General features: G+C 41.7%; 1 protein-coding gene across 2 annotated transcripts in view; it reads right to left on the reverse strand.

Annotated features, from left to right (window-relative positions):
- Positions 1-692: 692 nt before the first annotated feature.
- Positions 693-14,535, reverse strand: part of tle5 (TLE family member 5, transcriptional modulator) — a 49,023-nt gene continuing 35,180 nt past the window's right edge. Inside the window, exons 5-7 of one of the 2 annotated variants that reach the window (XM_074668187.1) lie at positions 7,979-8,041; positions 7,002-7,076; positions 693-4,703 (exon numbers count right to left, since the gene is read on the reverse strand). In XM_074668187.1, the coding sequence (XP_074524288.1) occupies positions 4,479-4,703; positions 7,002-7,076; positions 7,979-8,041 (363 nt within the window). In that variant the 3' untranslated portion in view covers positions 693-4,478. Of the gene's footprint in view, positions 4,707-7,001; positions 7,077-7,978; positions 8,042-14,535 lie in introns of both variants that reach the window. The other variant, XM_074668186.1, reaches the window with a different exon arrangement.

Below are 14,535 nucleotides of genomic sequence, written 5' to 3' on the forward strand. Positions count from 1 at the left end.
TCAGCTGATTTTTTTTTATGTATTAGATCTTCAAAAATTTTCACTCTGGTTTTTTTGCCAACATATCACTGAGATGACTCTGATCAAGGTCTATTGATTTTTTACCTGCAGCTGGTTCTGGCTAGCACACTTTGCGGATACTCTTTGGCCTTGACTCAGCCTTTTATCCACTGGATCACAATGACTTATTCAGTGGTCTGAAATCCTCCCTTTAAATTAGTGTTGTGGAACTGGACCGGTTCTTTTACAGCTTGAAAGAGCCTCCACCTGTGTTCCTCAGTCTTGCAAGGTTCACCTGGGTCTGGACTCCATATCTAAAGTCAGCGGTATACCTCTCTGACTCCTTTTCTAGATACATTGAAAATCTGGCCTTGAACCTGGGTTAACAATTGAATAATGTTAAGAAAGAGGCCCACAAATAGGGGTACTTTGTGACTTTGACTTTTCTGTTGGCACACAGGTGACCAAAGTTATGCAGTCTTGCCCTTCACTGATTCTCACTCCCCACACTCCCTCCCAGTTTCCTACTCTACCTACCACCATTAACTTTAAAAATAAAGATATAAAAATCATCCATGAACCTTTTTCTGTTTTATAAATGAAGTGTAGTGCTAATCTGTTGTCAAATCTACACACAGATGTACAAAGAGTCACAGAAGTGTGAGAGAGTTTCTTATGATTTGATTGACTTTATTTGTAAGGCACCAGAAGTCCTTCCTTACTGCAGAACATTTCATATTATTTATAGTAAATGTACCTTTTTTTAATAGTTTCTTTTTTTTTCAATGGAGCTATGATTTCAGACACAAAACATTTTTTTTCCAAAGTACACACTTTCAGGTTTTACATTATGCACAAAATAAGTATTTAAAAAAAGACCTTTACAAAGCTCAAAACGCTTACAATGCTTCACGCTATGGGGGCAAATAAGGGAGGCAGATATAGGAGGGGACAAACTGGAATTAAGGAGAGGAAAAGGGTCAAAGGGTCAAAGGTCAATGTACTGCAGTTCCCCCCCTGGTGTCACATCAGTTTTGTAACACAATAGCACAAGAATCATCCAGGACAGACGAGAAGATGCAGCTATTTACATGTAAAGCTTTCTATGTATAACTGTATATGAAGGCGAATACCTCCAACTACTTAAACAAATACATAGAATTTAATTTGTATGTTTATAACGTCGGCTTTGTAATTCTCATTCTAGCTCATATTGATTAATACTTCAAACAAAGCAGAGAAATAATAATGAAAAAACAAAACATTAAACAAGTGCATTGATCACAGAAAGTTTGGACTAAACATTAAAAAAAGTCTCCACCAGAAAGAAATCAATCTCGGTTCTCCTGCAGACATGCACTAATGCGTGTGTAGATGAGTGTGTGTGTGTGTGTTAACCTTTCTCTACACGCTCTGCATATCACTACAACAAGCACAGTATGTAGCTAGATACATACAGTGTGTGGCTAGATGGGAGGACAATGTGCTGCGAGCTCAATTCACAAGCTGAGTAGCATGTTAGCTTTAGCTACTGAAAGAACAGAAACATGGTCAATCTCTGTCAATCAGCCAACACCAAAACCTGTACAGCTGTTTGTACACATCTGTGTAGTGTATTCACATACATGCATAACAAGAGGGGCCTTTAAGGAGTCAATTTGAAGACTTCATTATATATTCTTCAAAATAAAGGTCTGTTGTGTTGCTGAAAGGAACCTTTGCACGTCAAATCATTCTCCAAGTGCTGCAGAGAGACATAGGCTAAGTAAGGGTGTATGTGTGTTAAGGGTTTGGCATAAATCAAAGGCTCTCTTTATGAAATAAAAGATGCACTGAAACAATCATCTATACCTAGTGTCAACCCTCGCAAAACAAGCTCAGTGTTAACAAGCTCCCACAGAAGGACACTACGTTTTACATGCCTTAACTTCTTTCGTTTATTATCATATTGTTGGTTTTAATCTCATTTGTGCTTTGTTGCCCAACAAGGTCCCCTAAAGTTCCCTCAGTTCTGTTATCCCCTAACCTCACACACACACACTGTGCTGACAACTTTCCTCTACATATACACACTGTGGCGTGTTCTGCCCCACCTCTGACCTTCTCTCCTTTCTGTGTCTGATGTTATTATAAGGTCGTCCAAATCACACAATTTAAGTTTAGAAATGTTTTCCCGATGTCACAACAGGTGTTCTGTGTATAGATGAGACTTGTTAGTGACATCAGACATCCTGACAGTCAGAAATTAGATGGTGCCGTATGACTTTGGCTGCAATAAAACAGTCAAAAGATAGAGACTTAATGTGAGATGCTGCACTTTAGTAAATGCTTTAAGAAGAAGGAGGTACTGTTGGATCTTTTCCTCTGATCACCTGCAGAGCATGTGTCAGGCACTGCAGGTGAGGGGAGATCATGTGGGGTCACTGACTACAGACAATGATCTCAAACAGGTAGAAGAGAAGAATGCAGAAATGGATTGGAAAAATACTTGAGCAGCCCGTCTAGGCATCTATGAGTAGGAAACACTGATGTTATTTTTAATACCGAGAAAGAGGTCTTTAAAAGGGCCATTAAGTCTGCTATTGCACCTTCAACACAAGTCTGCACACGTTTCCGCTAACGCTGGCCTGATCAGGCCTCTCCTTGAAACTCTGTGGGTGAAAATAAACTGTGCTTGTCTGACATCTTTCTCACACTTTGAGTGGTAATTAGTACTGGGAAATCAGAGCTTTCCCAGACTGGGAAACCGGGGAAGCTCTGATTTATCGGATTCGCTGAAAGCCAAACGAACAAGGATGCCTCACGTCAGCCAAAGTTCATCATTGAGTAATTAAACCCCAAGTAATTAAAAGAGGCATTAGCCTGCAACGCGTTTCTGCTTGAGATCAATCCTGGGAAGCTGCAATAACACAACACAGGTTTTAAAAATTGGGCTGCCAGAGTTTGAGGTGACATTATGCTCAGCGTGAGACGCAGAACCTGGATAAGTAAATGAAAAAAGCGGAGCAGGTGAGGAGAATCTGTGTATCTGAGGGGAGGTTTAACTCATAGCAGTAGTTAAGGAGGCTTGTGCTTCATCTGTGTAATGGGTGCTGACTGCAGTTTGTTAGATCCTTGTGTTTGTTGTTGGGGGGTTAAATCTAAAACTAATTTTTCCTCAAATACTGGATCATCTGACCACATGTAGAAGACATCTATCCAGTCTAGTCACTGTATTCTAACTTTGTGCTCACAGAGAGGACAAAAACTCCTTTCCTCTTGTGACACAGCCTGTGACTCAGTGAGGACACACACTGCCCTCTGCTGTCCAGACACAACATGCACACTCTCTCCCCTCTGTGCCTGCTCTCGTATCAGCGCACATTAAAAGATGAAAAGGGTAGTGGGAGGAAGCAGGAGTCAAGTGGCAGCTCTGCTCATTTAGTGGCTGATGAAAATGTTGCCTGTCGGTGACAGTGCCGGGGCGGATTTATCTGATGTACCTCGCGGGGTCAGGTGAGGATGGGGATTACTGACTTTGGTGGGTTAGTTATCTTGTCTGACAGCTCTCAGCATGAAGCTTGTTCTCAGAAGGTGCTTTTCCTGTGGTGTCTTTCCATGGATACATTTAGGATTATATACAAAATCTCTATTTTGTTGAGTGGAGAGGCCTTCTTATTATGCTGTTACTTCGTCTAATGTGGCGTTTGTGACTTTGGAGGTGTGTGTGGAGATTCAGAGAACTCAGTCTGCCTTGGCCAGGACATGATGGTGCAAATTTACTGCTCCTCCGATTCATAACAAACCACTTTTCAAACTTGAAGTCAACATGAGTCTCCAAATGAAGCAATGTAATCTGCACTGTAAAACATTTCCACACTTGTGTTCACTGGAGGGAAACTAAGTTGTACTATTTCTGTTTTATGTCTGTGTGAAGTTCTTCATCCTGCCCAGGAATCCCCATGTCTAATGTTTGGCAAGCTAAGGTGTAGCTGTGTCACAGAGACTTGAGAGTGATTCAGAGGGTGAAAGAAAAAACAAAGAAAGTTTGCTAGAATAAGAACAGAGGGAGGAAGCAACAGGAAGGAAGGAAGGAAGGATAAGAATCAATAAGAAGTGCCAATCGAAAAAGATAAACAAAAAACTGAAGCTTAACCACACACAAAAAGCAGTGCCTAAAAAAGACACAAGAAACATTAGAAATAAGAAATTAAGTCATCCTGCTGGGTGAGATATTGACACAAAAACCAAGTATATTAGATATGACAAGATCTGGATGAGTTTGACATGGGGAGCAGGTGTCAAATCTCTCCCAGTAACAGGAGTTGGATTTGGGATTTGTAGCTGGAGCTGTAGTGAAAGTATTGAAGCCCATGTTGGCTTCAGCCAGAGAGGGGGGAGACCAGGGGGGACCAGGGGGAGAGGCTGGAGGCAAAAAGGAGAATCAGATCTTGGGATTCAAGCCTCTGAGTAAAAACAGAGCTGAATGGGAACGGCATCTAATCAGACTTGTCTCCGTCCTCCTCGCGGTGGCTGTCTACTCCGTCGCGTGATGCTTTCTCCTCCTTGGCCAGCTGGGCTTGAGAGGCCAGCAGGGAGGAGAGGGAGAAGAGACCGGAGGAGGTGGTGACGGCAGGGAGGGCCGGCTGGCTCAGGCCCAGTGGCAGAGGGGTCATGGGCAGGGCCAGACCCTGGAGCTGAGACAGCTGGTGAGCCTGAAGCTGCTGCTGCATGAAAAACAACCACACAGGACTTAGACACAGCAGGGAGAAAGTGGCACAAAAATCACTTCATTAGTTGATAAAAACAGTCAGTGGGGAAAAAGTAATTCCTCTGAAACGTGAAGAGCTATAATTTATCACCAACTATGTTTAATAATTAACCCCTGCAGCACATTTCTAACAGATCAGACAATTAAGGATTGATGCAATGTACGTATCATAGATTAAAGAAAAAAATATTAAACGTGCTCTGTAAGAATTGGAAACTCTGCAGTGCACATAACTTATTTATAACAGATGCAGTTTTCAATGTATGCCTTCCCAGGAAAACAAGCAGGAGCAAAGAAGACAAAAATGGAAACTTGCTGTACATAGGACAGACATGGTCCATAATGAAGCATAAAAAAATCAATAAGATGTACCAACTTTTAACACTTGAATGTAACAGCTCAAGTTTGCTATAGTAGTTTTTGTCTGTTAGATTTATGAGACATGCTGATGAAGTGTATATGAAATTAGGAGGATGATAAGAGTAGAATAATGGAGAGATAAGTGTCATCCTATAAACAGGCCGTGTTTAGACCAAAATTTTTAGTACGTTAAGCAAACGACACAAAGGCAGGGCGCCTCTCTGAATCATGCATCCCAGTGATGAAATGGTGCAACTAGCTGACACTACACCCGTCTGAAAATGATGGAGTGGCTCATGTAATTAACAGTAATGCTGCGTTTCATCTGTACTCAGAACTGGGAAGTCGGGAGTGGGATTGACGTCTTCTAAAAGTTCTGTGTTCCAGTTGCCAAGTCGGAAAATACTATTATATTTACGGTGGGTGCTTAATCACTCTATACCCCTGAACTTGGAATTTTCTGTCTTGAACCCAGGTGGTGGTGTGGGACTTACAAGTCGGATATTCTGACCTTGGGGGGTGTTCCCACTTGAAACTCGGATGTTCCAACTTCTGAGTACAAATGGAACGCAGCACAAATCTCAAGTAAAAGGATCAGTGGAAAAAATGATAGTGAGATTGTGGCTAGTTAGCTAATGCCAGAAATGCTTTGCTTCAGTATATAAGAAAGCAAGATAGGCCTTCTAAATTGCTTACTTTCAGTATTGTGTCCAGGTGGATCTTAGATCATACCATTTTAATTATCCTTTACATCAGAGTCTTTACAACTTTGATAACTGGGTTAATCATTTGCAATTCTGAATTGCAATCACTCCTCCATTCTGGTCATACTTAAAATAACATTATAAATCTAATATAAAGGACACAGGGTATATGCTAAAATCCTGAGGTTAATTTCAATACCTTTTTAAGACTTTTACAAAAACCTTTAAAAAAGTTTTAAGACTTTATCGCAACTTTCAGTTGTTGTTGGCATCCACTTTTTAACAGTTGTAGTTTAATTTTTACAGAAATGATGTAAGCTAAGGAAGAATAAAGCTTGAAAGAACAAATAAAATCAAAGGCAGGTTTATCGACACTCCCACAACAAGAAACGGCAGTTATTCAAGGCCAACTTGCTGAAGAAAATGAGAAATGATTTAATCATTTTTAAATATTTAAGACATGTACCGGAGATTGTGTGATTTGCTTTAATGTTGTATCTAATTTCTCTTTATGAAATTAGAAATGACGTTAATTTATAGTTGGTGTTTATACCGCTCACAATCCTTATTGTTGTATTTTATTGTAACTAGAGTCTTTATGTATTTTTTTTTATTTTGTTCTTTTTAATTTTTGTATTTTTCTACTGACTTCATCGATTTCTGCTGTTAACACAACAATTTTCCAGTTTGGGATCAATATAGTAACTCTATTCTACTCTATTCTATTTTATCGGCTAAATGTTGAGAGCCCCAATCAGGGGACAGTTGCAGGGAGGAAAATAAAAATACATGGATATTTTTTGGGTCAAAGCTTGAATACCTATGAAACTTAATGCCTCATAAAACCACAATTAGGACGTTTTAATACTTTTTAAGGGCCTTAATTTTCCCAAAATTGATTTATCAACTTTTAATACTTTTCAAGACCCCGCGGACACCCTGTTACAGAAACCTTTAATTCTGTTGTGAATTGTTTGGACAAACACCCCTGAGGACTGTATCCAATACTCGATTAACATATAAATAATGATGATAACACCACGCTACACTTGATTTTTTTAAACTAATTTCACTGTACAGATGTTTAAAAAATTACACAAACACCCAAGAAAAGCAGTTAAACAACACAATAGAATTAATGATGATTATCAATAATTGCACTTTAGCGATCAGAAGATGAATCATACCCTTATAATGGAGTTCATCTCTGGGGGAGTGACCTGCTTGGCCCTCTCTATGGCTGCCAGGACCTGCTGCTGGTGCTGCAGACGGACAGAGGAAGGGCGAGGTAGGGGGAGGGAGTGAAGTCAAGGAAAGCAAAATAAGAGGGATAATGAAAGCAAGACAGAAACAAGGGGAGGAGAGTTTGGGGGAGAGAGAGGTGGAGAGGTTAGATCAATATCAATAGTCCCAACAGAGACCTGACAACGCTCAGTGGTGATGCAGCCCTCCCTCTGGCTATTCATCTATTCATCCAGTCATACACAGACACACACAGACAGACAGACACACACACACACACACACACACACACACACACACACACACACACACACACACAAACACACACACACACACTCAAAAGCTTTGTGTGACACCGGTGAATGGATGGTTGGCTGGTGTGCTGTAATGGGTGGAGGTCGACGCCCTGGTGGGCAGATAAGAGCATGGCTTATCTGAATCACACTACCATTTATTACTCTGACACACACACACACACACACACACACACACACACACACACACACACACACACACACACACACACACATAAAGGAAACGAGAAGTAGGATCGAAGAGTGGTGAAGGAGAAGGGAGGGATAAAGGGAAGGAGAGGATTTGTGGAGGAGGTCAAAAAGAGGGGGGAGGAAACACTGGACAGATTAAATATGGCAAGAGGGACTGGGGGAGGGGGAATAAAGTGAAAGTGAGGTGGAAAAGGACAGGCGTGATGATGAACTGAGGACAGAGGTGGAGGGGGAAGAAGTGGAGGAGGGATGCTGAGTGAGGGGTCACAGAGGTGGAGAGGTAATGAGGCGGGAATGAGCATGATCTCATTCCAGGATGTAAGGAATAGGTCCGGGGGTCAGAGGGTTAGTGACGTCTTCGTGTCAGTGTGTGTGTGTGTGTGTGTGTGTGTGTGTGTGTGTGTGTGTGTGCTTACCTCCTGAGACAGGTAGGGGAGAACTTGTGCACAGATCCCGTTCAATCTCTTGACAATCTCAGCCTGTAGAGGAACAGCAAAAAAAAAAAAAAGCATTTTGAAACATTTCGCTACAATTTTCATTGTCAGAAGAAACAACTGATTTACAGCAGCACTGCTGTATCAAACTAGGCCAAGGTGGATGAAGCTGTAGCTCTTTATGTTTTTATATATATATATGTGCCATGGTATATGTGCATATATATGTGCTGCAGCTATATATATGTGCATGTTGTGTTGGAGACCTCCTAAGTCCTGCCAAATCCAACCACAGCCCGGTAGCAATCACATTGTGTAGGTATGTTAATCGGGGAATGCTCAGTCTGTTCTTGGTCTGACTTAGCTGTTTACATGCATACAATAGTCTGATCTCACTCTGATTAAGCTCAAAGTCTGATTTTTGAAGCTGTGTGTGAATGTACTGATTGCTACAACTTGAGATACTTTTTGGCTTATGCTGAGTTGTTCTGATCCGACACAGCCCACTATTGTTTACAAATGGGCACAGTACAGATGGCACATGTCACTGTGCCCTTAAAGAGACGGTAATCAAAACAAAGCACTGCAGACAGAGGCTGAAATAGGGGTAAATGCCCATTTGAGAATAAAAGTAATTTTCTTTAACTATGAATCATTTAAAGCTAGAAAGTACCAAAGGGACAATACAAAGGCTTAAAAAGCACAATACCCTCTCTTTGAAAGGGATCGCTGTTATTTTCTTTCAAGTTGGGCACATGAAATTCTTGTCACAAGTGTATTGCAAACTCAGGGGCTGTTTACAGGACAACGGTTTTAGAGTGAAATGCAATGATTTGTTGCATGCAGCATCGTGTTTACATGGAAACAACGTTTCAGCTGGTCTAAAATGCAAACTTTTGAAAATGGCCTTCATAGTGGTATTTTTCTGACACTGATGTCATGTAAACAGTAATCCGGCGTTTTCGGTGGAAACGCTGATGTCGCGACCCGCTTTGTGCGAGCGTATACAACAGGACAACAGTACTGTTGTTATGATCGTTGCAAACTACTATGTTGTGCTTGTGCTACTCAATCTGGTGAATCTGCTGTCTGTCTTTATACAAAATGTGCATCTTTTGCTCCACTTCTGCTCTTAGTATTCCCCAATACACCAGCTGATCGGCTCAACTCTACTTCAGTGGAGATCATCCAAAAGCGGCTTCTGGACAAAACAGTTATGGGGCCAACTACAGGCCTGGCATGCTTACTACAGCGTTTTCAGTCCCTAAAGGTGTCAGCGTCCACTGCGTTTTATTGTTTTCAGATGAAAGGTCATGTAAACGTTAGCCTCAGTAAGGCGTCACACTCTTGCAGATGGGGTCATTAGTAGCTTCACTACTGTGGTGTGATAAGGCCACGTGTTGAGCAGCATTTAGCAGAAACAACACGTGTTCCTCAACCTGCTGCTCACTGATCAGCCTGTTTGGGTCTGTGCGCTTAAAAAGAGAAAGAAAATACAACCAACCAAACAAAGGAAAAGAAGATTGATTTTGGCAACAACAATGAAATGTCTATTACTGTGAATACAAGAGGATAACCCTGCTAACCCCACAGCAACAGGACTGGAAATGTGTTTATAACTGTGTAGGATGCTTTTGGTGGAGGTAAGACTTACTTTAGGAATCATTAATAATAAAAGGAATCCAGTGTGAAAACTATTTGTGCTGCTTTGTGGGGTATATTTCAGTGGATTCGAAGCCGCACCCACTTTTACTAAGTTGTTTAGTTTAGGCTCATGTCACATAATTTGTACGCAAGAGTGTGTACATTTCTGACATGCAAAAATTTATTTTATTGTCAGAAACAGCTGATTGGGCGGCGATCAGCTTCCTGGAGACAGCAAGGCTGACACTCATCCCAACTCCAAAACAAGTTGAATGACTCATAAATCTGGTCAAGTACAGACCTGAGATCACACCGTATACGCTGGACCAGAAAAAGAGTGATTCATGCACTCGTTCATTGGTATGAGAAACGTCTACAATGACCTTCCCAAACACACACACACGCACACGCACGGGCACAGGCACACATATCTCACCTCACCCACTCACACATCAGAAATATCAAACTCCCTTTAGTCCCTTCATTAATCAAGTTTCTTCTACTTAATACTCATCAAAACTTTTGGACGCATTTATAACCGAACACACATTTACACACACAGGATACCAATCACCCACGCAAGCATGCGCACACACACACAGGCACACGCGCACACACACACACACACACATGCACACACACTTTTTCCTCTTCCTCATCGCTTCCCTATCTTTCTCACATACAGGTCTATTATCACATTTGGTTGGTAATCATCCAATCCGTCTGAGATATGCAAAGCAGCAGTAATTGTGTTAGAGTGTAATTCGTGGCACGATGAGGAGCGTGGGGCCCTCTAACAGTCATTAGGCATGCAGAGCACAGCTACCCATCAAGCGCTTCACTCCTATCTGCTCATCATTACACACACACACTCCCTGACATCTCTAAAATGTCTCTCTAAAATGTCTCTGCGGGACTCGCTCCATGCTAACTACGGCTCTTCCTCTTTTCAGTGCCCTTTATGCCGTCTTTTTTCAAACCCAGCTTCTGTCTCCTCCTTTATCTGCACTCTCTATTATCCTCCTCTCAGTGTCTCTCCCTCGGCTTTTTTCTATCCAAACGCTGTTTTCTCCCTTTTGTCGTGCCTTTACATTTCACTCTGCTTCTTTCTAGCTTTTTTTTTTTTACAACCAGAACAAACACTTGACGGAAAGAGCATTTTAACTGTGCAAATAAAACTTACATTACAGGGACCAGACACATACATGAAGAATCTGCAGAATCTTTTGCTCTTGGAGACGTTTTTGCATCTTTTCCCAGTTGAAATCAGAGGGGAAAAAATTGAGAAAACGGACAAAAATGTGTTCGAGTTGATTTAAAATGTGCTTTAAGGAAGCATGGACAGCAGCCTAAACAAACCTAACATTTCACAGACTTCCTCAGGGTGTCCTGCTTTTGTCCCTGAGTGAGAGTCTTGTGTTTCTGCGTCCTGCCAGAAGCACAACAGGACATGATACTTGAGCTTTGTTTTTATGAACGCTAAAAAAAGACTGAAAACACTAAAAATAAACACACCGTCTTTCCTCCACTTATAAATGAAAAAAGGACAGTAACAGATTGCTACCATCACTAAATCTGAGATGCATAGTAGAAAACTATCAAGTACATTTCAAGTACCTATCGATGTAGAGGTTTAACCAGTACTTTTAATTTCTTAGGCTCATTTTTGGGGCTTTTTTGACCTCTTAAAACCCAAAATTTAATTCACCTTGCTGTTTGGGATAAGTAAGACCTAATAAGTATAATTAGTAAACTTAGTCTTTGTACGGTAAGTTTGATTATTTGTGTTAAGAGTTCTCTATTAGTAGTTTGTTATAAGTCTTATTTTACTTAAATATTGTATGTATTATTAATGTTTACTTAATGTTGCAAGGCGCTGCCCTGTTGGCTATTGCTGCCTTTTGCAGCAGCTCTCTCTTCTTTGTCCGTTTCTTGTAATTTTTTTTCGTCTCTTTTTCGTAATCTTTGTATTTGGAGTGGGTCATTACTTTGTATGGCTCATTTGTTGGTCATGGACACTAAACTTTTTGTGGCTTCAGTGATATTTTTACTACTTTTTCTCCTGTTTGTCTGGGGATCCTACATGTAACCATGGCTGCATTGTTGACATGTGAACTCAGCTGTTAGCAGCCTGTAGCATGTCAATGCTACCTGGTGTAAGGCCTGATGTCTTCCCACAAGGTGAGGAGAAGGAGGTGAGGACGATGTGCAGGTTGTCAGGTGTGAACTAAGAAGTGACGACATGGACCTGTCCTTCCATCCATCGTTATTGGGAACGTAAGATCTATCTCCAATAAGATGGACGAGCTAGCCATGCTAACCCAGCAACAGAGGGAATACCAGAGGGCAGAGTAGCATCATGCTATTCACAGACATGGCTAACAGAGCTGACATCAGACACCAACGCCACATTGGAAGAGCTTCACCTGCTGTGAGCAGACAGGATCCAGGAGACAGAGATGGAGCATGACTGAAGAAGCTCAGTCCTGGACCCTGTGGAGGTGGAGGCTGGCTGAACTGTAGAATGATGGACAAGCTGTCATCATCTATTTTCTTATGGAGCTTTTTGCACTTTCTATACACTTTCTTACTTTTGATTTCTTGATTGCTGCTGTGACTTCAATTTTGTTGTACTTGTTACAATGAAAATAAGGTTCTATTCTATTCTATTCTATTCTATTCTATTCTTTGTTTTTTTCACTAAAATGGCTGTAATGTTGTGATTTCACCAAAAGATGATGTGGGCAGTGTCACTAAATGTGGCTAATCAGTCAAAGTTTAAAAAAATGATCGACCATGGGTCTGAAGGGCAGAAATGCCCACATATATGGACGCTGGGTCTTAAGAGGTTAAAAGACTAAGCGCAAATGGGTAAGGATGTACATTGATCTGCAAAAACTGCCACACGAGGTGAAAAGAAAGCCACCATTTTCTTCCATAATAGACAAAAAAGCAGCCAACGCTCACTACTATGAGGCTTAGAAAGTCTTTTTCAAATGTTGCAGATCAATCTGTTGAACCCACTGAGGACTGACTGTTCTGTTAAGTTTAAGTTTAGAGGAATGCTTGAAAAAGAACATATGTATTATTTAGACACACAAAAAGAGCACCTACACTGTACTCAAAGCCAGAAACACGCATACATAAAAGTCATATAATGAGGAATGCACTAATTCTAATTGTAGGAGTGAGGACAAGAGAAAGACAAAGAGAAGCCTGCTACAATAAAACTTCCTCAATGTACTCCCAGTACAAAGAACGGCTCAACCTTGCTTCTACTCACAAAGACAAAACAGAGAAAACAGAAGGAGAAAGAGGAGAGAGCAGAGAGCCAACAGACACAGTGGAGAGGCAGTTTTTGAACTGAGGAGGACAGAGTGATCAAGAGGGAGCAATTGAATGTGTGAGGGTGAGAGAAGAGAGACAGAAAGAAAGAAAGGATAGAGAGGGAAACAGAGACAGAGGTGGGGAGGAGGAGGAGGAGGAGGAGGAAGGGGGACTGGCACTGCACAATGGGCCTAGACATGAATGCTCCTCGACACTCGTTTCCACACATCCCCTTCAATTTCAACTCTCTAATAGAACTAGCGACTCTCCGCACCCACTCGCAGTGCACAAAGAAAACACACACACACACTGGATACACTCACAGGCTTACAAATACGTGCTGCTGACAGAAACACAATATTTAAACATATGGGCTGATAGTTGGGGACACGTGCACAAATGGTTCCGTGGGCTGTCTTGATTCACACACACACAAACATGCATGCTCTAACACAAAGAATTGCATTCCCCTGAGAGGAAAGTGCATAAGCATCATACACACACACACACACACAGGGACACACAAAAATGAAATAAAACACACACCCACTCATACACTAAACTGCAATCGTGGCTGTAAATTTCATCCCTGTCAGATAAAGGGAAGGGTTCAGATGAGTGGCACACATATGGCTCAGCATCTGTGTATCCCTTGTGTATCCTTGTGTGTGTATATGTGTGTGTGTGTGTGTGTGTGTGTGTGTGTGTGTGTGTGTGTGTGTGTGTGTGTGTGTGTGTGTGTGTGTGTGTATGTGTGTGTGTTTGGCGATGCAGTGTTTCCCCAATCTCAGACTTTGTGTTGGTGAATACATGTGAAAGTCTTTAAATCATAGAAGCTGCTACTTCTGTGTGTGTTTGTATGTGTTTTTGTGTGTGTGAGTGTGTGAGTGTGTGTGTGTGTGTGTGTGTGTGTGTGTGTGTGTGTGTGTGTGTGTGTGTGTGTGTGTGTGTGTGTGTGTGTGTGTGTGTGTGTGTGCGCGTCTATTTGTCAAAGCATTCTCACTTCTCCCAATATGACTGTCAGTGAGCACCGTCAATCATAAGACAGCGTGAGATTGTGTGTGGGTTTATGCGTGTGTGTGTGGACAGGCAGCGCCAGACGAGGTCACTGATAAGGGCCGGCCCTTTAGAGGCCCATCGCTCTCTCCCTCCTACAGGCTGAGCATAAATTACTCCCCCAGCTTCAGCCACACTAACTGATGTATGGATATCTCTCTCCCTCCCTGTCCCTCTCCTGCCTGAACGACAGCTGACTCTTTCTTTTCCTTTTTCAAAATGGCTGGCTGAATCTGACTGCACAGCTGTGCTGGGTTCAAATGTTTGGTTGAAGCAATGACATCCAGGTTGGTTGCAGCTATCAAAACATTAAACATTATTTTGCTGTCAAATAAAGGATCTTATAGAGGGATTATTTGTTTATCAACAACGGCGGATGCGTGCGCAACTTGGGTGCAGAAGCACTGCGGAGTATAATGGTTTGTCAACTGATGTGGAGGAGTTAACCACCAAAAAACACATTTTTTAACTTAATGTCATCACTTTGACGGACGGCAAAATGCCCCAAGGTT

The sequence above is a fragment of the Halichoeres trimaculatus genome, unplaced genomic scaffold (assembly GCF_033239565.1).
Source record: "Halichoeres trimaculatus isolate MK-OKI-2021-1 unplaced genomic scaffold, fHalTri1.1 fHalTri1_scaffold_4, whole genome shotgun sequence".
Lineage (NCBI taxonomy): Eukaryota > Metazoa > Chordata > Actinopteri > Labriformes > Labridae > Halichoeres > Halichoeres trimaculatus.